Source organism: Boleophthalmus pectinirostris, unplaced genomic scaffold (genome assembly GCF_026225935.1).
Source record: "Boleophthalmus pectinirostris isolate CB_2022bp ecotype Guang Dong unplaced genomic scaffold, ASM2622593v1 HiC_scaffold_8, whole genome shotgun sequence".
Classification (NCBI taxonomy): domain Eukaryota; kingdom Metazoa; phylum Chordata; class Actinopteri; order Gobiiformes; family Gobiidae; genus Boleophthalmus; species Boleophthalmus pectinirostris.
In genome coordinates, this window is record NW_026571515.1 from 7,292,771 (window position 1) to 7,319,781 (window position 27,011).

General features: G+C 39.7%; 1 protein-coding gene across 1 annotated transcript in view; it reads left to right on the forward strand.

Moving 5' to 3' along the window:
- celsr3 (cadherin, EGF LAG seven-pass G-type receptor 3) overlaps nucleotides 1-27,011 on the forward strand; it is a 224,862-nt gene that overhangs the window by 172,894 nt on the left and 24,957 nt on the right. The window contains 5 exon segments of the mRNA XM_055165651.1: nucleotides 10,255-10,455; nucleotides 11,911-12,097; nucleotides 13,600-13,767; nucleotides 16,377-16,503; nucleotides 22,302-22,505. Of these exon segments, the coding sequence (XP_055021626.1) occupies nucleotides 10,255-10,455; nucleotides 11,911-12,097; nucleotides 13,600-13,767; nucleotides 16,377-16,503; nucleotides 22,302-22,505 (887 nt within the window).

Here is a 27,011-nt window from a genome sequence, read left to right on the forward strand (position 1 = left end):
CACTCACACTGCAAATGTTTTCTTTTTACATTTTAGTTCAGTAAATGTGCTTCTCTCATTAAATAAACTATGAAACAATTTAAATAGCAAATACCTTGATGAAAGTGACGAGAGTGTGTCTTGATGGTACCACAGGAAAACGGTTTATGTTCTCTAACCATAATCCGCGTCTTTTTTCGATAATTCCCTTGTTTGATCCTGATGAGTCATTTCCAGAGAAACAGTGAAGAAACAAATCATTTTATCCCTTTCAGAGCGTCGAGAACAACCAAATACACAACAAAACCTGCCCATGTTTCTCCGATGCTGCTGAAGTCAATGACATAGTGTTGCCCGGTGTCATGGCGGCGTAGGTACCGTTGCTATAGGGACACGTGACTGTGCAAAGCCTCTATAGGAAGTGCCCTACTGTGTTTTTAAACTGCATACATTTTCAGTGGAATCATTTGGATAATTTCAGTCCTGGAACAGCCTCCTAGCCGGGCTGGTGCCACCTAGTGCCTCCACTCAATTTGATTTCTCTCCAGCGACTAGGTCAGGAATCAGAATACACTAGATGGTTTGCAAGAAAGTTGTAGACCGCACACCGGCCAATCAGCAAAGAGCTGTGAAGCCATGACGTCAAACTCAAGCGCCTGTGTGGGTCCCTTTTGTGGTACAGCACAACAGTAAACAAAGCGTCGAGATGGATGTAGACGAAGACAGACATTCTGTGTTGGCAACGATTCCCGAGGTCAAGGATTAAAAGTTGGAACAAAGAGAATGTTTGGTGAATTTTATCAAGGGGAAAGACGTTATTGTCCTTCTTCCTACGGGATTTGGGAAAAGCTTAATATACCAGTTAGCCCCGTTATCGGCGCATTACATACGTCACGACCAAATAGCAGCGACTGGTTAAATAAAAAATGTACCTGCCTCCCGTTGCGCGAACGAATCCTAATGCTGCGAGGTCAGACGGTTTCAACGAACTGAAACCGGCTGATGAATCAGGCTACCAATCTCCAGCGAACTAAAGAAAGGTAAAAGGTAGTTGTTAATGTAAAAACTACGGCTTCCTGACTAGGGGTGTGCAAAAATACTGAAATATTGATATATCGTATCTGTTAACCCTCTCCAGGCAGGCGTTGCAGATTTGCAACAGCTAAATTCCAATTACCTACTTACTCCACATCCATATTTTATGAGCTTTTTTTACTCAGGAGCCTTTTCTCCCATCCATGCTGATAAACGTGGGCGATGCAGACTGTGTAAGAACGGCTCCACGCAAACGGTCTGCCAGAAGTGCAAAAAACTTTTTTTGTTCACAAAGGATAAAAAAGTCAGGATTGTATATTACTACCCCATATTATAATTTTCCCCAAATATCAGATTTTTCCTGATACTAAAAATTAATTTGAGCCTGAGAGGGTTAATTTGATGATACAGTATCGATATCATGGGCTTCTGTATCGGTATATCGCCAAGAGTATTTTTAGGTATATTTTACTAAATTATTTTGTATAAGAGCTGCAGTTGTGTTGACATTTTCACTGTTTTGAGTAAAATGGTAATTTTTCATCTTAACTTTGCACAAACTCAGTGGATTTAGTATCACAGCCATGATTTAGTTTTTGTTTATCACTGAACCAGATTAAATTGATTTTAAATATATCTTATCGAATTGTATTAAATCAAAAGTGCGCTGTATCGAAAAACGTATCGTATCGTGGCCTACGTATCGAGGTATGTGTCTTATTGAGAACTTCTTAATGATACTCAGCCCTATTCATGACATCACAAGGTGGAACAGAGCATTTTGAGCTTTGGAGATGGAGACAAACTGATAATAAAAAGATTTCTGCCAGTTGTAACCCAAGTGTGAACACTGTGAACTAGAACTACGACCGAAAAAGTGATTAAAAATAAAACAATGAAGAAAACTTGAAGAGTTTATTAGAATTTTAATGTGGACAAAACGAAAATTAGACTAAACCTTGATTGAAATGGGACTGTACTATTAAAATAGGACAAAAGACGACATTATGGGTTTAACCAAAGACTTAATAATGACCACACACATTTACTGGAACAATACACGGATTTAGCAGAACAAAAGTACGCCTGTTTTAAAAAGAAATGTGTTAAATAAAAGGGCAGTCATCTGTAAAAACATGTGTGTTAAATATCAATTATTATGGCAAAAATATATGTATAAAGTTAAGGTTTTAAAAATGGAAAATTAAAGCAAGTCTCAACCAAAACTACATTAGAACAAAAACTAGGATATAAATGTTTTTTTTACTACTGGGTCTGTCAAAATCTTCTTCTCTGAGTGCAAAATAAACAAGTCAAAGAATTTCAGTTTTTTACATCATTGTTGAAAAGTTTCTTGGTTTTATTTTCAGCTCTTCGTCTGAAATTTTCCCATCCTCCTATTCGAGAGTCAAGAGCTTTTATTGAATTAATGTCAAGGTTAATTAAACGCCTATCTCCTCCGCTCAGCCTCTTCTCTGCTACTCATCCTTCCCTCCTCGCCTTCTCTCCTTTATCTGCTCTGTCTCTCTTTCACTCTCTCTTTTCTGTCTATCTTTTGTTGCCTCTTTCACTCTCTCTTTTCTGTCTCTCTCTCTCCGTCTCTCTCTGAATTTCTCTTTCTCTCCCTCTTTCTCCCTTCCTCCCTCTCTATTGCTTTGTCTCTGTCTTTCATTCTGTCTCTCTCTGTCTTTCTCTCTCTCTCTTTCCTCGCTGTCTCTCTCTCTTTCTCTCTCTGCTCTCTCTGTCTCTTCTCTCTCTCTCTTTCTCTCTCTGTCTCTCTCTCTCTCTCTCTCTCTTTCTCTCTCTCTCTCTTTCTCTCTCTGTCTCTCTCTCTTTCTCTCTCTGTCTCTTTCTCTCTCTGTCCCCCCATCCCCCCATCTCCCTCCCTCGCTTTCTCTTTCTGTCTGTCGCTCTCCCCCTCTCTTCTCTCTCTCTCTCTGTCTTTCTCTCCCCCTCTCTGTTTTTCAATCTCTCTGTCTTTCTCTCCCCCTCTCTCTTTTTCAATCTCTCTGTCTTTCTCTCCCCCTCTCTCTTTTTCAATCTCTCTGTCTTTCTCTCCCCTTCTCTCTCTATCTTCCTCCCTCGCTCTCTCTGTTTGTCTGTCTCTCTCTTTCCCTTCTCTCTTTCTCTCCCTCTCTGTCTCCCTCTCCCGCTTTTTCTTTCTGTCTGTCTCTCTCTCCCCTCTCCCTCTGTCTTTCTCTCTTTCTTTCTCCCTCTGTTTCTCTCTCTCTCTCTATGTGTGTGTCTTTCTCTCCCCCTCTCTCTATCTGGGTCTGGTCAAGTGGTAACGGAGGGAAACAGGGGCAGATTTTTTACATTCAAATGTCTCTTATTCAGAAACTAGAGGAACTATTGAAATAAGTAAAGTATCAGAATGTAGGAAAGAGTTACACTCCAACAGGGTCAAGTTAAACCTGTGATATTCTTTCAAGTTGTTGACAAAAAATTTAAAAACTCATGTCGGTAACGGAGGGAATGAAATATGCAGCACTTTTTGGGCAATAAATCCAAACAGTGATAACTCTTGGTTCTCACTTACATATCCTTAACAAACTGGTTTGAATATTTGCTTCATATAGTTTTCTACCATATGGTACAAGATTAGGATGAAAAACCTCTTACTTTTTGAGTCATGATATTTTTTATTAAGAAAGGTGTAACGGGTGTGCATCTGATCATTAACAGTCTAATATCTTGGTGCACATCCGTTAACCCTTAATTATATCTGCGTTGTGTTCCTGTGTACTGCGCTGGTTGAAGGAAGGACCATGAGACACTGGTGACCACTGGATACTGGATACTGCATTTACTGGTGGTTCTGCACAAATGAAAGAAAAATACAAATCTCTGTCACATGTTTTCTCCATGCACGCAGCTCATCAGTCCCCTCCTCAGTAGCGTTGTACAGACTGAGAGGTGCAGATGTGCAGCGGCAAACCACGTTGCTCTTAAAGGGACAGTACAGGCAAAATGTGCAACTCTTACTAACATAATAATAACATTGGGAAAGAGGCTAAAACCTCGAAATAATAATGGAAATTTAATTAAAGTGAAGGATTTGGTGAAATTCAAAATAAAAACAAAAATACATTTTTCCTTGGTTACAGAGGTCATGGTAACGGAGGGAAAAGTAACAGAGGGAAAAATGTGCAAACAAGTAGAAGGTGCAGGATTTTACATCATTTGTCAACTTTTTTCTTCTGAATACTTTAATATTACTTCAAAATGAAAGGAAACTATTTCTATAAAATATGTCAGTCCTTCCAAGCAAATTTTTATCATTTAAAATACTTCTTTTTTTTTTTTTTTAAATCATGTACCTTCATCAACAGTTCAAAGATGGAATAAACACAAGATATGATGAAATACATCCATTTATTTACATGATTTGCAGCTCTTTGAAATTTGGGAAATAATTTTTGTTCCATGTTTCATACATGGTCTGTTTAAAACATATGGAACTTTAGAACCAAAAATGGTACAGAAAAAAGGTCAACAGTTTCATAAACTAGAGTACATATGTATCTGTTCAATACATTTTTATATCAGATGCATTAACTTGAATTTTTGGCCTTGTTGTTTACTTCTGCTTGACCGGGCCCAACTATCTCCCCCGCTCTCTTTTTCTCTCTCTCTGTCTTCCTCCCCCACTCTCTCCTTCTGTCTGTTTCTCTGTCCTTTCTCTCTCTCTCTCTCCCTCTCTTTTTCTCTTTCTCTCTGCCTTTCTCTCCTTCTCTCTCTCCCTCCCCTGCTCTCTCTCTCTCTCACACCCTCTCTCTCTCTCTCTCTCTCTCTCTCACACCCTCTCTCTCTCTCTCTCTCTCTCTCTCTCTCTCTCCACCTCCTCCTCCTCCCGTGTCTCGGTCTCGTCTTTTGGCTGCCGTCGTTCTTTCGCTGCGGGCACATTTCTCGCCGTCGTAGATCTGATCCTGTGTTCTGAGTGGGAGTGTGAAATCGGCGTGTTTGCATTAGACTCTTCATCTCAGCCGCACAATGAGTCATTATGGGAGATTTCACAGAAGAGCTCGGGGCTTTGTGAGGGGAAAGGACTGCGAAGACGATCACTTTATCACACTTTCAAAGGACTTTATTGAATTTTAAGTCAATGCGAAGAATATGAGACTGAAATCTAGTCCGTTAATGAAAATGTACGGCTGTATACAGTGTGTTTGTCTATGGGACATGGTGTTAAAGGTCGGTGGGTCTGGTCGTGTACGTAGGCTTGTCAAAAGTATCGAAAAGCAGATACTAATCAATTCTAAAACTAGTATTGAGACGACTGTAGATGCTGTAGATATTTGAGCAGGTGTCGATACTAAAAACGTCACATTCACAGGACAAAAATGAACCTTTCCTGAATAGTTTTAGAATGAACTTGAGATGTATCAGAACAAGTATAGGAGCATGTAGAGTAATGCAGTGGTCCCCAACCTTTTTTGCACTACAGACTGGTTTTATTTTAGACCTAGTTTAGACCTGGTTTAGACCTGGTTTGACACCTGGTTTTAGTCCTGGTTTTGTCATGGTTTTAGACCTGGTTTAGACCTGGTTTAGTCCTGGTTAAATCCTGTTTTAGCCCTCATTTAGACCTGGTTTAGACCTGGTTTTAGTCCTGGGTTTAGTTTTGGTTTTGTCATGGTTTTAGACTTGACTTTAGAACGTGTTTAGTCCTGGTTTAGACCTGGTTTTAGTTCTGGTTTAGTCCTGGTTTTAGTTCTGGTTTTAGACCTGGTTTAGACCTGGTTTAGAACTGGTTTACTCCTGGTTAAATTTTGGTTAAGTCCTGGTATTAGTCCTGATTTAGTCCTGGTTTAGACATGGTTTAGTCCTGGTTTAGACATGGTTTAGTCCTGGTATTAGTCCTGGTTTAGACATGGTTTAGTCCTGGTTTAGACATGGTTTAGTCCTGGTTTTAGTCCTGGTTTTTGTCCTGGTTTTAGTCCTGGTTTTAGTCCTGGTTTTGTCCTGGTTTTGTCCTGGTTTAGTCCTGTTGTAGTTCTGGTTTTAGAACTGGTTTAGTCCTGATTTTAGACCTGGTTTAGTCCTGGTTTAGACCTGTTTTAGTCCTGGTTTTAGACCTGGTTTTAGACCTGGTTTAGTCCTGGTTTTAGACCTGGTTTAGTCCTGATTTTAGACCTGGTTTAGTCCTGGTTTAGACCTGTTTTAGTCCTGGTTTTAGACCTGGATTTAGACCTGGTTTAGTCCTGTTTTAGACCTGGTTTAGTCCTGATTTTAGACCTGGTTTAGTCCTGGTTTAGACCTGTTTTAGTCCTGGTTTTAGACCTGGTTTTAGACCTGGTTTAGTCCTGGTTTTAGACCTGGTTTAGTCCTGGTTTTAGACCTGGTTTAGTCCTGGTTTAGACCTGATTTAGTTCTGGTTTTAGTTCTGGAGGAGGTGCAGTTCGGGCGCGGGGAACGGGGGAGTTCATGCTTTCGCGATCCGGTACCAAACGACCCACGGCCTGGGGGTTGGGGACCTCTGTTCTAGTAGACGCCCATGGACCACAGTGGGACCTACCTGGACCACAGTGGGACCTACCTGGACCACAGTGGGACCTACCTGGACCACAGTGGGATATACAGATGTAAGACCACATAGAAATATAAAAGAAAGTACTATGATTTAATGTTGAAAATCACATTCTATTGACAAAGAAAGCATTTTTTAAATTATTATTATTATTTATAACCATGGTATCAGAATCAGTACTGAGTATTAAGTCTGTTCCTTAGTATCAAAATGGAAATGTTAGTATTGTGACAACACTAGTCACACTTGATTGCAGGAAATAGAAAGTTAAAAACCATACTTTATAACATTCATATACAGCAGGGGTCTCCAACCTGTAGGTGGGGAGCGACCAGTAGCTCTCCACCCCCTTCAAAGTAGCTCGCCAAATGATTTCTGAATTATACGTACTGTGCTTAATAACTAAAATCTGACAACATGACGGACGGAGCGAGAAAGCACGTAAAGGGTATTGATCCCGGTTATTTATCCACTCTAACGGCAGAGGACCCAAGACCATTTGACCAGAAATTGGTCATAAGCATCGATGGAGCCAAATCACCCTTTTCAATCCCGACAAAAGGTGGAACAAACCAAATTTCTGGTCAGAATCACCAACTACCTGGACAAATATTCACTTCGGCGATATCCACAATGACTTGGTGGAAACTCCTGGGCCATTCACAGCAGAAAGATGAAAACCTCCAAGAGTCTCGATGTGTTGTTGAACTTGTTGGAGTCCACGGTTTGTTAGGATCTTCTACGTTTGTTCTGCGGATGTTTGAAAGCCGTTTAATTCACTGTCAGCATTTCTTTTCACTCGGAATACGAAAAAGACATTTTCCTTCTTCCGTGCTTCTATTTGTGCATCCGATAATGCAGCAGGAATTTACCATTATCGGGGATAAATACGCGAGGTTACGCACTGTGTTTGACGCTACCGTGTTTCTTGCCTCTGACCAAAATATTTCCCAGCATGCAACGCGGGCTTTTAATAACAATGACGTCAGCTGAAACTCGCCTATAGGCATCTAACTGTGCCCTGTCCAAAGAGCGTGCTTTAGCTCTTCTTGTTTCTCAGTTTCTTGCGACAGCTAAAATGAGTAGATCTCTGGGATTTTCGTTTCATGAAGGTAACTCACAAGAGGTAAAAGGTTGGAGACCCCTGATATACAAATATCACACATATAATCAAAGGAACAACATTTCCATGGAGACAAACATGTGGAGGTTCTTCTCTCTGCCCAATAAGAGTCAGGTTTGTGGAGAGGCAAGTCTGTTGACAATAAGGACGCATGTTTAAACAAAATTAGTTACAGGATTAGTTACATGTTACGGGGCTTTAAGAGCTGATGCTTTGCCTGGAAAGTTGCGCAGAAACATGACTATAGGATAATATTAAGCTTATCAATCTACATTGGATCAGGCAGACGGCACCACGCCACTTACACGTCAAATCTGCGGAGAGGCAATCCCGCTCACAGTGAGAATGCATGTTGTCAAGGTACTTTTTCCACAATAAAATGACATACAATTGAATAAACATGAAATAAATATGTTTAATACTATAACGGTGGAATATTTCAGACAAAGCAATCACATCCCCATGACCCTCCACCAGAAAAGTTACACAGTGCACCTTTAAAAACATACCTATACATATATGTTGGGCCATTCCGTTTCCCTGGTACCATGTTGAATTGCTAATAAGACATTGGCGAGGTCCATTAACGTCAGATCTCCGAGCCAACAGCACTCTGCCCTCAATTTAAATGAAGTTTGACCAAAACCAAGTCAATGAAGTCCCTGTGGATTTAACAGAAAGAAAAGTCAATATGAAATCTATAGACTACATAAACACGCAGAGATAAAGGCGAGGGAGTGTGGAATTATGGGAAATGCGGCTTTATACGGGAAGTATTTGATCAGAGAGGAGAGTTTGACTTTTTAATGAGACACAGCGAGGGGGTAAAGGATGAAACCAAACCGCAAGACCAAATCAGTAAATATGGGATTTTAAGAGGGACCCTGCAAAATGTGAAACTGGTCTAAACTAGAATTAAGACCCTGGTTGGTCTTTGTCCGCCTGGTTTTCCTTTTTGGACTTAGAACTTCACGCTCTAATCTGCTAAGAATTTTAAGATTTAAGGTCCTATATTTCTTGTAAAGTCATGTTAAAATGTTGTTACCGCCTTAAAAACGACCTGGAGTTGTGTTTTACAAACCTTAAAATGATCCGTTTCAACTTGTGATGTCAGTAAATGGTCGAAATTGGCAATTCCAGATGTTTTTGTTTTTTTTTATTACTTTTTTTTTTTTTTTTTAAAGACAACAGAATATAACATTTACCAAATTACAATAATCAACATAAAAACAAAATGCAAAAATAAAAAGCAACACCCACAACAAATACAAAACAATAAAAAACAAACACACCGACACAAAATTGTTTAAATAAAACAAAAGTAATGTGGTCGTGCAGCATAAACACACCAGGCCAGGCCCACTTGCATTGATATTTTGACCAGTTTATAATTTAATTTCCTTTTCTATCTCTCTCTGTCTCTTGCTTTTTTCCCCCCATTTTAATAAACATTTTTAGTCACGTTACTTAACTAATATTATTTTCAACATCATCATTTCTTTTCATCATCTTTTATTATTTATTACAATTTCAATGCATAATTTTTAAGACATTTTCTTTTTTTTTTTCTTCAATTCCAGATCTTAAGTTGATTCTAGTGAAGGTGTGTGGAGTTTAAAAACACAGTGGAGCACTTCCTGTATTACCACATGACATCACAAGGTGGAATAGTATGGAGTGTTTTCCGTTTGAGAGAAGAACGTAACCTAAATTTGCAGGGTTTGTGTGTTAAACATGTGTGAATGAAACAAAACACAGCTCTTTATAAGTTTTCGATGAAGAAACAGCGTTATAAAATCAGAAAATAGCGTAATTTTGGCCCTTTAACTTAAAATTTTTAACATACAGTTTAAAGGTTGTATAGAGGATTTTTTTAAGGGAAAAGAAATACATTGACAGTCCTTTTTCAAATGTTGTGCATGCGTGACACCACCTTCCTCCTCCACAGCTCCCTCAGTAGAAACACCTCCTCCTGCCTCTTTACTCTAGAAATCACACTTGTTTACAGCCAGTGCGTGTTCAGAATTACTGTTGAAGTGACCTGTCTAGAAGTAATTTAGCAACCGAAGCGTCAGTTTTTAGACCCTTCGTCAGCTTCATTCGCGCCATCGCTGGACGGAATCTCCAAGAATCACCTCAGTTTGTCTTCGCTCCTTTTCTCCTTCTCTTCTTCTTTCAGCGACCTCAAAAATGGATTTCTTTTGCGGCGAACCGGTCGTGGATTCTCGTCCGCCATCGCAACAAACTTTGTGCAAACTGTGAGGAAGCGACAGTTTAAAAAAGACTCTAAAAACCGCTGTATAAACCACGTAATCTCCAGTCAGTTACACTAGAAACGTAGGGAGTTTGATTGACAGCCTAACAGCCAATAGAAAATGAGGCAGCCTCGTTTTCTATTGGCTGATGTTTATCTGGCCTCACTACGTCCACAGTTGATAGATTTTCATTCTTTTTTTTTTGGTCATCATAATTATAAGGCTGCTGCATCTCTGTAATGGTATTTTAAACTTTCACTGACAATTTGAAACAAAAAAAAATCCTCCATACAACCTTTAATAAAATGTCCGTTCTCTCCCTCTTCTCTCAGTGATGAACTTGGATCGCGTGGAGAACCACACCCACGTGCGGCGCCGTTTCCCTCGGTATCACACCATGATGTTCAGCGGCCAGACTCTGTGGGACCCGTACACTCACGTGGTGCTGCCCCCTGCTGCCCTGGTGCCGCAGCGCCACCACGCGCACGGCTCGAGGGAGAAGGAGCGCGCAGACAAAGAGAAAGAGAAAGAAGGTGAGATTTACACGTAGTTCTGCTTGCATTCATATTTACAGTGTCAGCACCAGTACTTGCAGTGGAAGTAAATGGTACATGGCCTTAATTTAGAAAACATTAGTAGGAGTAAGAGAAGCAGTAGTAACAGTGGTTAGGTCTAATTATTGTAATATTAGTGAGTCGGTGTAATCCTCTAATTTGTTCACTTTAATGTTAGTAATAATATTTTTACCGTATTTTCCGGGCTGTTAGGTGCTCTGGATTATAAGACGCACTGTCATTACATGGTCTATTTTCGAACTTTTTCCACAAATAAACCGCAAATAAAGGAAACGCAACAGTTGGATGTGTCAGTGGAACTTTGTTTGTGGCGTTCACGGTGACTCTGGGCTTTGTTCAGTTGTGGCGTGTAGGGAGGGTGTGTCTGGGACCAACGGATTGTCGGCGTGTTCGCAGTGACTCAGTTGTTCAGTTGTGTGTAGAAGTGGCACATTGCGCTCGCTTTTTCGGTTCGTTCCTCCGTTCCGTTCCTCGTCTGCGTGGAGTGATGAGTGACTGCGGGTGTTTTTCGCTGTGCGGTCGCTGTCTGCTCCGTGCGTGTTTGCAGCTTTGTAGTTTACTGAAGTCGTGCTGGGACACCTGAGTGGATTCGTGTATGGGGCGCTCTGGATTGTCGGGCGCGCAGTCGTTTTTTGATGGGATTAGAGGCGTCTAATAGCCCGGAAAATATGGTAGTTGATTCAGATTCAGCTTTTTATGATCCGATACCAATGTTGGCACTACTTAAAGCCGTACTTTAAGTTGCAGTAAGTATTATGATGAGTTTCACAACTTATTTATCATATAAATTAATTACAAAACCGGTTTAACTTCAGTATTACAGTGTTTTGGGCCAACGTTGGTCAGTAAAATGTCTCTTTACACCAATTTCTAGACCAAACTGGGATATCGAACTGAACTCATTATCCGATATCAGTATTGTATTGGTGCATCTCTGAATATTATTAAGTGTAATTTAGTTAAATATTGATTTTTGTAGTTGTAGAATTGTTGTTGTCATAACTGTAATCATTAGTAGAAGCAGCAGTAGCAGTGGTATTACTAGTAGTAGTGGTAGTACTGGTAGTAGTGCAAAATAATAAGTAATAGTAGTAGTAATACCAGTCAGGGAAGTAAACGGGGGGAATAAAGGGGTTTGTTGTCCCGGAGGGGCCCAGAATTTGAACCTCTGCTTATTAATTTATATCAGAGGGGGACCCACGTGAGGTTTCTTGCCCCAGGCCTCCAAATTTCTGTCCACGGGCCTGGTACCAGTTGTAGTAGTAACATTTAGTAGTATATCAAAAAAGCTGTAGTATCAGTAACATTTAAAGTAAAGTATAGTGTATGTATTTTTGTTTTATCTTACATTTTATAATTGATTTCTGTATGTTAAACCTATATGTACGCTATGCTCTCTGTTTCCTTTCTCAGTGACTCCTCCAAACCCAGGCCCCGCCCCGTCTAGTGCCTCGACCAATCAGACGCGAGAATACAGCAGTTCTGCCCGTCGCTCTGTGTCTCTGTCCGAGCCTCCGTTCACCATCGTGATTCTGCTCATCTACAAGAGTCTGGGAGCAGCTCTGCCCCCGAAGTACCACACAGACAGGAGGGCAATCAGGTGAGATGGGACTAACAACTCTCTAACAAAGTCCCTGGTTTATTAAAGGTGTATTATGTAACTTTTCTGGGGGCGTCTGCCACTTTTAGTCTCCACGGAGATGTTATTGCTTTCCCTGAAATGTTTTTTTTCAGTAATGACTCGATTACAAGTGTTGTGTTGCTCAAAAAGACTTAGAAAAGCTTGCGTTCTTACTCTGCACAGATCAGACCTGTAACTTGGCTTGGCGGTGTCATCGTCTTATCTCCAGATGTGTTTATTCCTGTAATGTATATGCAATAACACCTCCATGGCAACCAGGGTAATGCACAAGAAACATTCGTATAACAAAATAAGGCTACGTTTACACTGAAACGAATCACCGTATTACCATATCACCGTATCGGAAAAGATTTGCATCCAGACATGTCGTTTCTGTGTCCGCAAACCTATGTTTTACAGAAACAAAACTTAAAACCACATGACTAATTTGCTTAAACTGAGCGCTCAAAAAACAGCTCTCTATTGTGCGCTGATGCAGTTCAGCTTCTAAAGACTAAAGGACACGACTCAGTGGATTATACGTGTTCTTTCTGTGACAGAGGGGTGTTCTGCTGATGGTGAGTCTGTTCTGTGTTTCTGTCGCGTTGGAGATGATTCATGTTAAACTTTTCAGAGATTAAACCGTCATATATACGCACAAACCGTATATATGAATGGACATATATTCTAGCCTCTTAGCCTTCTGGCGGTGAATTACTTCACGCCACATAGACCTACATTAGCGTATCAGTGTTTTCAGGCGTCTACACGGTGCCGGATCAGATCTGTATCAGATGAATTTGTGTCAGATTGTTCCGTCTCTGGAGCCATTTTCCATCGGATTAGTGCGGACGAACACTGCATCCACAACGAGAACGACTCAAATACGTACTAGTGTGGATGTGGCCTAAGGATGTCATGTTTTGTTTGTCGACTATTGTGTAAATTAGACAAACTTTGGTCCTTGTCTAACCAGGAAGTACAGTTATTAACTCTATTATAACTTTATGAAAATGATCAAACTAAGGAAAAATTGTTCTGATATATATATTTTTTTGGCTAAATGTGTTATTTTAAAGGTTCACTATGTAACTTTTTGGTTGGGGGTTCATCACCTGCTTGTTTCTACGTATGGATATGTCATTGATCTGCCTGGAATGTTCCAAAGTGTGACGTTAAACAGCTCTACCTTATATTTATTCAATAACAACTGCTTTTATAGATCAAAAATGCCAAGAAAAACAGGCATTCTGACTGTCGAGCGAGGATGCCTCTCCACAGATCTGACCTGTAACTTGATCTGGTTTGGTTTTGATAGAAAGTTTTAATGCCATACTGTGAAACATTCCAGACAAAGCGATAACATCTCCACAGAGTAAAGCATTTGTTAGACCCTCCACCAGAAAAGCTACACAATGCATTTTTAAGTCCTAACTTCGTGATTGTCGTCCAGATTCTGACTTTACCCTTGTGTTCCTCAGACTGCCCCGTCACCCCGTCATGAACTCCCCCGTGGTCACAGTGTCCGTCTTCAATGACCCTTCGTTCGTGACGGGGCATCTGGAGCAGCCGGTGGTCCTGGAGTTCAGGCTGCTGGAGACGGCCAATCGCAGCAAACCCCTGTGTGTGCAGTGGGACCACAGCGTGCAGTGAGTGAAGAAACGTCTCTGTATTTTATTACAATCTCTGTCACTTTTCATCAGCTCTTATGTTGTGTGACGTACAGCAGAGGGTACGTGTGAAAGCAAGTTTGAAATAAATATTGAGTAGATAATAAAAAGCTACAAGAAATATGATTAAAAGGCCTAGATGACGTTATTTTCTGATCTTGGTTATAATGTTTTCTCATCACAAACAGACCTGGAGTTGTGTTTTGTTTCATTCACACAGGTTTAACACACAAATCCTTTATATTTACGCCGAGTTCTTCCCTCAAACAGAAAACCTGTGACGTCATGTGTTAAAGGCCGTGCTCCGCTGTGTTTTTAAAGTCCATACACTAGAATCATTTGGATAATTTCAAGCCCTGGAGTTGCCAATCTCTTCTGAACTAACGTCGCTGGTAACTTGAAAACTACCTCCTCATGACATCACAAGGTGGAACAGACCATTTAGACCACAGGTGTCAAACATAAGGCCCGGGGGTCAGATCTGGCCCCCCAAGACCTTTAATGTGGCCCTTGCGTGATTTTCTACTAAAATATTTTAATTATATTTTCTATTAAAATCTTGTTAATTTTCTGTGGTGTTTATCACAGCAGCGTCTCCAGCGTCTCTGTACGTGGCCCCTCCCACCAGAGCAGCACAAATGAAGACTTGTCTCTTTCCAAACGCTCTTAAAGGACGATCGTTTTGACTGTTGACCGTGACACCCTCATCAGAAAAATGTCCAACATGAGAAAAGTGGAGCCGAGTGCAGGATTTTACAAGAAAAATTGACTTATTCCTATTTGCATACAAGTTCATGCTAAAACATTGAAACTGAATTTTTCTTAAAGTTTCAGATTGTTCATAATATAATAAGAAAGAGTTCATCAATTAAAAAAGATTTCTGTAATAGATTTGTGTTTCTCTGCACAAATATTTGAACTTATTGTTATTTTGGGGGGTTTATATGACATGAGTTTTCTGATCCGGCCCCTTTGGGATTAAAGTAGGTTGGATACGGCCCCCGGACCAAAATGAGTTTGACACCCCTGATTTAGACCTTTGAAGATGTAGACAGACATTAATAAAGGATTCCTGAAACATGTCAGAATGAAACAAAACACAACTCTGGGTATGTCAGATGAAGAAAAGAGGTAGAAAATAGCAGTACAGGTGGTCTACAAGGGTTAAACTTGTAGTAAAGTTGCCCTTACTGAAAAATATAAAAGTGGGCAAGGTACAAACCCGAGGCACTCCGACTGAATATATTAAAAGTCATTTATTGCATGAACGGACGCCAGCAAGATGGTTTTCGTCGGGGCATAAGGGTTCAGTAAGGGCAGCTTTCCATTTAAAGGTTGTATAGAGGAATTTCCAAGGAACGAGAAATCCAGCGACTGTTTGTCCTTTTTCAAATGTTGCGCATGTGTGAAACCACCCCCCCTCCCCTACAGCTCCTACGTAGAAACGCCTCCTCCCGCCTCCTCCTTACGCCACAAACAGGTTTGTTTACAGCCGGTGCTGCACATGACTTGTAAACAACTAACTACAGTGTTGGTTAGGCAAGACGGAGAAGTGAGGAGCGGGGGGAGGGGGTGTGCGGACATTTCGTGCGCGGACGAGAAGTGAGGAGCAGTGAGAAGAGCGGAACGGGCAGAGAGGGGGCGCGGAGATTCCGTGCGAATGAACTAGCTACTACTACAACACGCAGCAGCAAGCGGACTCTTTCTTTGCCTTGAAAATTAAGTTTTCAGACATAGGATATCGCATTCGTGTCCTGAAAAACGTTTGTCTAGCTCTTGGAAATAAAGTACGTTTTCATAATAAGCAGAAGTTTCCTGTCCAGGAGTAATTTGTGGACCAGTGCGTCAGTCTTTAGACCCTGCGTCTGCTTCAGTCGCGCCATCGCTGGAATGAAGCTTCAAGAATCACCTTAGTTTGGTTTCGCTGCTTTTCCCATTGTCTTCTTCTTTCAGCGATCTCAAAAACGGACTTTTTGTGGCTAACTGCTCCTGGATTCTTGTCGCCATTGCAACAAACTTTGTGCGAACTGCGAGGAAGATATAGGTCAAAAAAGCCGCTAAGAACTGTTGCGTTGGTGGAGTAAACAGCGTCTGTGCGTCTTGCGTCTGTGGACTGCGTGACAGTCGTACGTAAACCACGTAACGGCAGCGCAGGCAAGTCAGTTACGCTAGAAACGTAGGGAGTTTGATTGACAGCCTGTCAGCTCACAGATAACGAGGCAGTGTCGTTATCTATTGGCAAATGTTTAGCCCCACCACGTCCAGAGTTGATGAATTTTTATTCTCTTTTTTTTGGTCATCATAATTACAAGGCTACTGCACCTCTATAATCTATCATTGACAACTTGAAACAAAACAAAAAAACAAAAAAAATCCTCCATACAACATTTAAGACAACTCTGGGTATGTTTTGATGAGGTAACAGCATTATAACATGGTTTAACACTTACAATTTTGTCAATTTTTATATAATGTAGGACCTTAAACGATTTTTGGTCAATGACAAAAGACATTTCACATAATTTTTCACTATTATTTACTCACATGCAGAGGTGAAAATACCGGTGTAATTCTCCTCCTCTCTCCAGGTCGGACACAGGGGGCTTCTGGACGGTGAGGGACTGCATGGTGGTCTACAGAAACACGTCACATGTTCGCTGCCAGTGCCACAAACTGGGAACGTTTGGAGTACTCATGGACAGCTCGCACCGAGAGGTAATCAGAGTACTATCAAGTACTATCAAAGAAGTCTTAAAAGTACAATGTGTAACTTTTCTAGTGAAGGGTTCGTCAAATGTTTTTCTGTATTGATATATTCTTAGTGTGTCAGGAATGTTTCACAGTATGGCATTAACCCTTTCCATCTTCATGTAGAACTACTCAGACCTAGTTACAAGTCAGATCTGTGGAGAGGCAACCCCGCTCACAGTCAGAATGCCTGTTTTTTTAGATTTTTTGAGCAATAGAAACACTTGTAATTGAGTAAATATAAGCTAGAGCTGTTTAATGCCATACTGTGGAACAATGACATATCCATAGAAACAAGCAGGCGAAAGACCCCGTAACCAAAAAGTTACATAGTGCACCTTTAAATATGTAAATGACAGGTTTCATGATACTCCGATTTTGACTTCATTTGGTTGGATAATTGCTGTTGTGAGTAGATTAGTTTTACACAAATCAAGAAACAATTTGTGAAGAAAAGTCTGAAAAATATGTTTGCTGAAAATTACAAGAAGTAGACACATTCTGCCTAAAAGTTCAACACAATTTATACACAGCACAACGCTGCTGAATCCTGTGTGTATTACCAGTTACGAAACTTTAAACAGAGAATGAAGTAAGAACAGAACAGTGAGCGCGTTCTGGTGAAGGTGAAAATGGGAGTTGACAATATGGCGTCTTGAAAGTAAACGAGTACAGATCATTCAAACATGCAAGAATCAGGCACGATAAATGAGAAAGGGAAACAGGTATAAAATCTTTAACTCTTTCCCCCATGAAGACGACATTTGACGACCCCCCTGAACCCTTAATGACGACTTTTGTCACCTCCGCTGTGTCACTAAAGACGTGATTTGACGACCTTTAGAAACGGCTCGGTTTTTCACATGTAAACAGAGACTGTGATAGGTCGGGGCCATTACAACCCACACTAGACTGACCAATAGGATTCAAGGATATGTTTTCGCAGATTTTTTCCGAAGTTAATCGAAATAGTTACGATTGGTAGTTTCCGGAAAAAACACAACACGAAACACGTGCAATGGAAAGATCGCGGCGCTGCGGCGCACAATTTTAGAAATAATGAGGAGCGGACGTATTTTGTGGATAAGTTTAGAGAAAGTGACTTTTATTGATTTCAAAGTGATGAAGTTGATTATAAAGTGGAAAACAGTGATAGCGACGGACTTTCAGAGAGTGAAACTTATGAAGATGAGAATGCAGCTGATGCGTCTGTGTGGAGTCCTGCGATGATCCAAACAAACTATCTGAGCTTTATACTCGATTATGAACCAAAATTGCCCTGAAATCTGGATGTTGCTCAGGCGAGTCCTTTAAAATATTTCAGTCTTTTTTTTCCAAGATGCGATGTATAACAGAATCGCTACAGAAAAAAACGCTTATGTGGAGCTCTGCACACGAGAAAATAGCCAAGATGACAAATACTGGACACACACTGACGGGGAAGAGTTTTATTATTATATTATTATATTATAATAAGCTGAATGAGTTGAATAAATTAAATAAGTTGAATAAGCTAAATGGTAAAAATGAATGAGGTGCACACAGGTGAACAACAGGTAAAAACAGGTGCACACTTGGCTCTACTGTATCTGGTGATATGAAATCTGTTTTAAATACTTTGACAAAGTATATATTTTATTTTTTTTTATGAATATAAGTACTCAGAACATGTATATATCAAATGCTGAATGTAGTTTTTTGTTTTCGATTTTGCACCTGACCAGGTAAACTCTCATTTTCAGTGAGCTGTTATACACCTGTAAATGAGTTGAATCACATTTAAACATCCATAAATGAAGAGTTCAGAGTCTAAGGTTTCCAGAGATACAAATATGTCTGTGTTACAATTAAGTTCATGAGTGTAAAATTAATTTATAATCACTGGTGGAAGTCTGTTTTCTTTTATGCAGTTATGCTCTATGGGTGTAGCCCTAGTAACATATGTATGGGTTGTTCCTAGTCGGCGTCCAGGGGGGAAAGAGTTAAAGCCTCTGAAAAGTAGTTTAACTCGTTTTGCTTTAAAGGTGCACTGTCTAACCTTTCTGTTGGAGGGTCCACCACCTTCTTGTCTTGTGTGGAAATGCTTTGTCCAGAAGGTTTTATCTATTCTATCTGAAGGGAGACAAATATAGGCTACATTACAGGTCAAATCTGCGGAGAGGCAACACTATTCACATTTTTTTTTTAGCAATATAAACACCTGTAATGAGTAAATGCTAGATAGATATGTTTAATGTCAAAGCAATAACATCTTATCACCATGGAGACAAGCAGGTGACGGACCCTCCCCCAGAAAAGTTACACAGTCCACTTTTAAGATTATATTGTGATATGAAAAACTTATCAAACCTATAACAATTTTCGCATTCCTAAATGTTGTGTAAATAGAGTTTCTTGACTTCGCTGCTGAACTTTCTTACTCCCAACTTTCCCAATTCCACATTTCATCACCTTGAGAGTGTCCTTCTCGCAGTAGAGACGTCCACTAAGCCTTTTCTCATCTCACGCTGCTTCCTGCTTCTTCAAACCATAAGAACACATTTTCTGGGACTTAACTTCCCCAGATTTGGCTTCCTAAAATAACTCCGTGAGAAGAACTTTTAGTTGGATTTCATTTGCAACAGCTCTGCAGAAAAGCTGAGACACTTGGGGAAAATATGTATGTGATTGTATATTGTCTCGTGTTTTTCCTTTTAGTTTTTTGCTACGTCGTGCCAAATTTCTCGTTTAAGAGATGAAATAAACAAAACCTAACCTAAACCTAAACCTGTTTATGGAGGAAATGATGGTACTTGGATCCTTGGTTATTTACTATTTGAGGTAATTCCAGTTGCAATTTGGATTTGTTTGTGGTTGCAGAATTGGAGAAGTGGAAAAGTGTCTGTGTTTGAGATTGGAGATGAAGTAAATAGTGAAATATTTATTTAATTTACCTTTTTTTTTTTTTTACTAACTTCATATATTTCAACTCTTCTGTATGTATATAAGATGTAGTAGCAGTAGTAGTAGCAATTGCTGTAGTAGTAGTAGTAGTAGTAGTAGCAGTTGTAATAGTAATTGTAGTTTTTGTAATTGTAGTAGTAGTAGTAGTAGTAGTAGTAGTAGTAGTAGTAGTAGTAGTAGTAGTAGTAGTAGTAGTAGTAGTAGTAGTAGTAGTAGTAGCAGCAGTTGTAATAGTAATTGTAGTTTTTGTAATTGTAGTAGTAACAGTAGTAGTAGTAGTAGTAGTAGTAGTAGTAGTAGTAGTAGTAGCAGCAGTTGTAATAGTAATTGTAGTTTTTGTAATTGTAGTAGTAACAGTAGTAGTAGTAGTAGTAGTAGTAGTAGTAGTAGTAGTAGTAGTAGTAGTAGTAGTAGTAATTGTAGCAGTAGTTGTAGTAGTGGCAGTTGTAGTACTAGTAGTAGTAGTAGTAGTAGTAGAAGTAGTAGCCATAGTTTTAGTTGTAGGTCTAGTTGTTTATAGTTGTAGTAGTAGCAGGAGTTGTAGTAGTAACAGTAGTAGTAGTAGTAGTAGCAGCAGCAGCAGTTGTAATAGTAATTGTAGTTTTTGTAATTGTAGTAGTAACAGTAGTTGTAGTAGAGTAGTTGTAGTAGTGGCAGTTGTAGTACTAGTAGTAGTAGTAGTAGTAGTAGAAGTAGTAGCCATAGTTTTAGTTGTAGGTCTAGTTGTTTATAGTTGTAGTAGTAGCAGGAGTTGTAGTAGTAGTAGCAGTATTAGTAATAGTTGTAGTAGTAGCAGTAGCAAGAGTTCTTTTAGTAGTAGTAGCAGTAGTAGTAGTTGTTTTAGTAGTAGTTGTAGTAGAAGTAGCAGTAGTTGTAGTAGAGCAGTACTAGCACTAGTAGAAGTAGCTGTAGTTGCACTAAAGTGGTAGTAGTAGTAGTTGTAGCAGTAGCAGTAGTAGTAGTAGTAGCAGTAGCAGTAGCAGCAGTAGTAGTTGTAGTAACAATAGCAGTAGTAGTAGCAGTCGCAGTAGTTGTAGTAGAGTAGTAGTAGCAGTATTAGTAATAGTTGTAGTAGTAGCAGTAGCAGGAGTTCTTGTAGTAGTAGCAGTAGTAGAAGTTGTTGTAGTAGTACTAGTAGAAGTAGCTGTAGTTGCAGTAAAGTGGTAGTAGTAGTAGTTGTAGCAGTAGTAGTAATAGTAGTAGTAGCAGTAGCAACAATAGTAGTTGTAGTAGCAGTAGTTGTAGTAACAGTAGCAGTAGTAGTAGTAGAGTAGTAGTAGCAGTATTAGTAATAGTTGTAGTTGTAGTAGTAGTAGCATTGGCAGTAATTGTAGTAGATGAAGTAGTTGTACAAGTTGTAGTTGTAGTAGTAGCAGTAGTTGTAGTTTTTTTCCTGGTAGTGTGATCATATCCACTGATGTATATTCTCCTTTGTGTGGAGCAGCAGTTGTAATAGTAGTTGTAGTTGTTGTAGTAGCAGTAGCAGTAGTAGCAGTAGTTGTAGTAACAATAGCAGTAGTAGTAGCAGTCGCAGTAGTTGTAGTAGAGTAGTAGTAGCAGTATTAGTAATAGTTGTAGTAGTAGCAGTAGCAGGAGTTCTTGTAATAGTAGCAGTAGTAGAAGTTGTTGTAGTAGTACTAGTAGAAGTAGCTGTAGTTGCAGTAAAGTGGTAGTAGTAGTAGTTCTAGCAGTAGTTGTAATAGTAGTAGTAGCAGTAGCAACAATAGTAGTTGTAGTAGCAGTAGTTGTAGTAACAGTAGCAGTAGTAGTAGTAGAGTAGTAGTAGCAGTATTAGTAATAGTTGTAGTTGTCGTAGTAGTAGCATTGGCAGTAATTGTAGTAGATGAAGTAGTTGTACAAGTTGTAGTTGTAGTAGTAGCAGTAGTTGTAGTTTTTTTCCTGGTAGTGTGATCATATCCACTGATGTATATTCTCGTTTGTGTGGAGCAGCAGTTGTAATAGTAGTTGTAGTTGTTGTAGTAGCAGTAGCAGCAGTAGTTGTAGTAACAATAGCAGTAGTAGTAGCAGTATTAGTAATAGTTGTAGTAGTAGCAGTAGCAGGAGTTCTTGTAATAGTAGTACTAGTAGAAGTAGCTGTAGTTGCTGTAAAGTGGTAGTAGTAGTAGTTGTAGCAGTAGTAGTAATAGTAGTAGTAGCAGTAGCAACAATAGTAGTTGTAGTAGCAGTAGTTGTAGTAACAGTAGCAGTAGTAGTAGTAGAGTAGTAGTAGCAGTATTAGTAATAGTTGTAGTTGTAGTAGTAGTAGCATTGGCAGTAATTGTAGTAGATGAAGTAGTTGTACAAGTTGTAGTTGTAGTAGTAGCAGTAGTTGTAGTAACAGTAGTAGTAGTAGTAGAGTAGTAGATGAAGTAGTTGTACAAGTTGTAGTTGTAGTAGTAGCAGTAGTTGTAGTAACAGTAGTAGTAGTAGTAGAGTAGTAGATGAAGTAGTTGTACAAGTTGTAGTTGTAGTAGTAGCAGTAGTTGTAGTTTTTTTCCCTGGTAGTGTGATCATATCCACTGATGTATATTCTCGTTTGTGTGGAGCAGCAGTTGTCATAGTAGTGGTAGTTGTTGTAGTAGCAGTAGTCGTAGTAAAGTAGCAGTAGTAGCAGTAGTTGTAGTTTTTTTTCCTGGTAGTGTGATCATATCCACTGACGTATATTCTCGTTTGTGTGGAGCAGCAGTTGTAATAGTAGTTGTAGTTGTTGTAGTAGCAGTAGCAGTAGTCGTAGTAAAGTAGCAGTAGTAGCAGTAGTTGTAGTTTTTTTCCTGGTAGTGTGATCATATCCACTGACGTATGTTCTCGTTTGTGTGGAGCAGCAGTTGGAGGGCGACTTGGAGATCCTGGCCCTGGTCTCGTACTCGTCCCTGTCCCTGTCCATGCTCTGCCTCCTCCTGACCGTCCTGGCCCTGAGCTGCCTGCGCCTCAAGTCCAACACCCGGAGCATCCACTGCAACACAGCGGCCGCCATGTTCCTCTCCGAGCTCGTCTTCCTGCTCGGGGTCAACCAGACGGAGCAGCAGGTGAGTCCAAAGCCCTGTTATTACCAACGGGAGAGTCTAATGTTATAAACGGTTTGTAGTTTAAACCAGTGTTTCCCAAAGACTCAGTTGGTTCTCAAGAGATTTTTTTGGGGGGTCGCCTTGCATATAGGTTTGCAGTACACAGGGCTACAGTCAGTGTCGGGAAGGTGACTTTTAAAATGTATTCCCCTACAGATTACAGATTACATACCCCAAAATGTAGTTTGTAACGTAATCCATTAAATTACTTAAAGTGAGTAACGTAATCTGAATACTTTGGATTACTTGATTTGCTGATATTGTAACATAAGAAGTTTTGTCTGCTAAAAGAAAATGAAAAGCCCAGACTTTACTGAACCATATTAAAAATATTATTGATAGAAGAGGAGGAGACACGGTCCACGCAGCATGATTTAGTCCTGTTAAATCCTGTTTGAGACATAGTTTAGACCTGGTTTTAGTCCTGGTTCAGTCCTGGTTTAGATCTAGTTTAGTCTTGGGTTAGTCCTGGTTTAGATCTGGTTTGAGATCTGGTTTAATCCTGGTTTAGTCCTGGTTTAGTCCTAGTTTAGACCTTGTTTAGACCTGCTTTTAGTCCTGGTTTAGATCTGGTTTTAGACCTGGTTTGGACCTGGTTTAGTTTCCGGCAATGAGTGGAATTACAGAAAAAAAAAGGGATATCGCCCAAAATGTGAAAACAGGAAAATACCTCTGTGTAATCCATTTATTTCAACAAAGTAACTGTAATCCAATTACCACTCACTGAAACAGTAACTGTAACTGAATACAGTTACTCATAATTTGTACTCTGATTACGTAACTCCAGTACATGTAATCTGTTACTCCCCAACACTGGCTACAGGCAAGTAGGCGACTTATGGATCATTTTATTGCTGGTTCAGGCACTGTTTTTCATTGTTTAAAACTTGAGTATCATATTTTCCGGGTTATTAGACGCGCTCTTAAGCCTCTAACCCATCAAAAAACGACTGTGCGCCACAATCCAGAGCGCCCCATACACGAATCCACTCGGGTGTCCCAGCACGACTTCAGTAAACTACAAAGTCGCACCACCCGCAGCGCACGCAAACACACACGGAGCAGACAGCGACCGCACAGCGAAAAACACCCACAGACACACTCACCACTCCACGCCGACGAGGAACGGAACGGAGGAACGAACCGAAAAAGCGAGTGCAATGTGCCACTTCTAGACACGACTGAACAACTGAGTCACTGCAAACACGCCGACAATCCGTTGGTCCCAGACAGCACCCTCCCTACACGCCACAACTGAACAAAGCCCAGAGTCACCGTGAACGCACCAAACAAACAAAACCACTCACCCATCACACTGTTGTGTTTCATTTAAAGTCTGGTGCAGTTTATTTGTGAAAAAAGTTCGAAAATAGACCATTTAATGACAGTGCGTCTTATAATCCAGAGAGCCTAATAATGCGGAAAATACGGTAATACTAATTGTTCAGAGAGACAAGATCAGTCAGTCAACAATAAAACATCATCATCAATGTTCAATAATGGTCAAATCCACCTTTATTTTGTGATTTATGAATAATGTCTATTAATTTGGGTCGTGAAGGTTTGTGACTTTTAAAATATGGGTCCTCAGAAAAAAAGTTTGGGAAACACTGGTTTAAACGGCCCATGTTACGCTCTTTTCTGATTTATGTTATAATGTTTTCTCATTTCTTTGTCACAAACAAACAAGAGTTGTGTTTTGTTTCATTCACACGTGTTTAACGCACAAACACAGAGTTCTTCTCCTCTCAAATACAAAAAAACTCTCTTTCAACTTGTGAGCTCATGTGGTTATACAGGAAGTGCTCCACAGTGTTTTAAAACTCCTCACACCTTCACTAGAATCTTTGGGGTGATTTTAGTCCTGGAATTGCCAATCTCTAATAACTAACAGTTAAAAAGTAGCTTCACAACATCACAAGGTGGAACAGAGCATTTTGAGCTCTGGAGATGTAGACAGACTCATAATAAAGGTTTAATTAAACATGTGTGAATGGAACAAAATGCAACTCTGGGTATGTTGTTGTGGCTTAAAGCTCACAAGAGTCCATTTTGTATAATATAGGACAGGGGTGGGCAATTATTTTTTCCATGGGGCCACATGAGAAAGAGAAAATATTGTGGAGAGCCGAGCCTAAATGCTTAGCTCAGTTCTGCATAATCTGAATTGTATTTCTTTATAAAAAGCAGTAAATAACATTGTTTTGATGAGCTAAGAGGAGTTTATGTTATGACTAAGCAATGAAAAAGTGAGTGTAACGGCCAAAACTTGCCGCTATGGCTGCAGCGTGTGTGGTGTCTTCCATAAAAAGAGTCCAAATACCGTGTTCCTCAATTAGTTTATTGATGTACCTTCTAGCCTTCCAAAAATACACCGATTCAGCACTCAACAGATCACGGTCAAAAGACTGTATACCTTCACACTGCAACACCTGAGTGTGTCTTTCTCCCCCCCTTATATAGGGGAGCAAATTGTGTAGCAAGGTACAAATAGCGCCACACAGAGGCGGGAGGTAGAGAGGCGTAATATGGCTCCAACAGTGAGGTTACCTTGCAAAAAAATGTCATTAAAAAAATAAAAGCAATGCAGTTTTAGTCCATGCATGAGGTGAAATTATAAAATATGTTTATTTTGTAATTCCAAATGAGCTTAAACAGGTCAGAGCTGCACACTGCCCAGGTCTGATATTGGACCTTTAAAACTGAGCTGGAGGGTGGGTCATGATTCTGGGTCAGTCCATATGAAACTCAACTGACATAAAGTTTAATGTCAAAAAAATTACTGAGATTAAATATTTTCTACACTATAGTTGGTTAAAAGATTTCAGAGGTGGTCAGTCCTCCCTTTGGACGCAGCACAGTGTAGTAAAGTATAGTATAAATTCCAGCTATTAAATTCAAAAAGGCTTTTGGGTGGGGACCGCTTTTACAAACAGTGTTCAGATGATTTAAACCTTTTCCAGTCCCGGACGAATGAAGGATTACACCGTCTTTTTACACCGCAGTAAAAAAAGTGGCGCATTTACTTCGAGACATGATTAAAAGTATTATGAGCGACATTTTACACCTTTAAAAATGCTCTTACAGTTTCCTCCTTCCCGGGCCGGTCTGTCCCCGTAACTCATTTTTGGCAGCTGCATTATCTGTTAAAGTTTATCCCCTGCAGTTCTTCTTCAATCTCTCTCCGTCGTGCCTGTCTCTCTCTCTCTCTCTTGCTCGTGGTGTAAAGACGGTGCTCCTCTGTGACAATATGCTCCACACTAACCATCCTCTCTCTGGCTGTGCTCCTGGACTCGGTGGAGGAGTGTGAGGGGAGTCTGCTCACACCTCTGTTTATAAATACTGCGATTTCTGCTACTCTGACACAAACTATTACAATTCAAACAGAAAAGTATTCTAGTGGATCTTTTGGACGCTCACAGAAGCTTTACGGAGCCTTAATCATTCATTCCACACTCACTGACTTATTGTTCAATATATTAAAGCTGGAACTGCTAGTATATGGGCCCAGTCAAGCAGAAGTAAACAACAAGGCCAAAAATTCAAGTTAATGCATCTGATATAAAAATGTATTGAACAGATACATATGTGCTCTAGTTTATGAAACTGTTGACCTTTTTTCTGTACCATTTTTGGTTCTAAAGTTACATACATTTTAAACAGACCATGTATGAAACATGGAACAAAAATTATTTCCCAAATTTCAAAGACCTGCAAATCATGTAAATAAATGGATGTATTTCATCATATCTTGTGTTATTTGATCTTTGAACTGTTGATGAAGGTACATTTTTTTTTTTTTTTTTAATGTATTTAAAATGATACAAATTTGCTGGAAGGACTGACATAATTTATAGAAATAGTTTCCTTTCATTTTGAAGTAATATTAAAGTATTCAGAAGAAAAAAGTGACAAATTATGTAAAATCATGCACCTTCTACTTGTTTGCACAATTTTCCCTCTGTTACTTTTCCCTCCGTTACCATGACCTTTCTTAATAAAAAATCTCATTACTCAAAAAGTAAGAGGTTTTTCAACCTAATCTTGTACCATATGGTAGAAAACTATATGAAGCAAATATTCAAACCAGTTTGTTAAGGATATGTAAGTGAGAACCAAGAGTTATCACTGTTTGGATTTATTGCCCAAAAAGTGCTGCATATTTCATTCCCTCCATTACCGACATGAGTTTTTAATTTTTTTGTCAACAACTTGAAAGAATCTCACAGGTTTAACTTGACCCTGTTGGAGTGTAACTCTTTCCTACATTCTGATACTTTACTTATTTCAATAGTCCCTCTAGTTTCTGAATAAGAAACATTTGAATGTAAAAAATCTGCCCCTGTTTCCCTCCGTTACCACTTGACCAGACCCATATATATTTTGTCACTCAATATTTGTCATGGGCACATTTTCTTTACAATTGTGGGGAGATTTAAGCCATTTTTATGTAATACGATGAGCTGT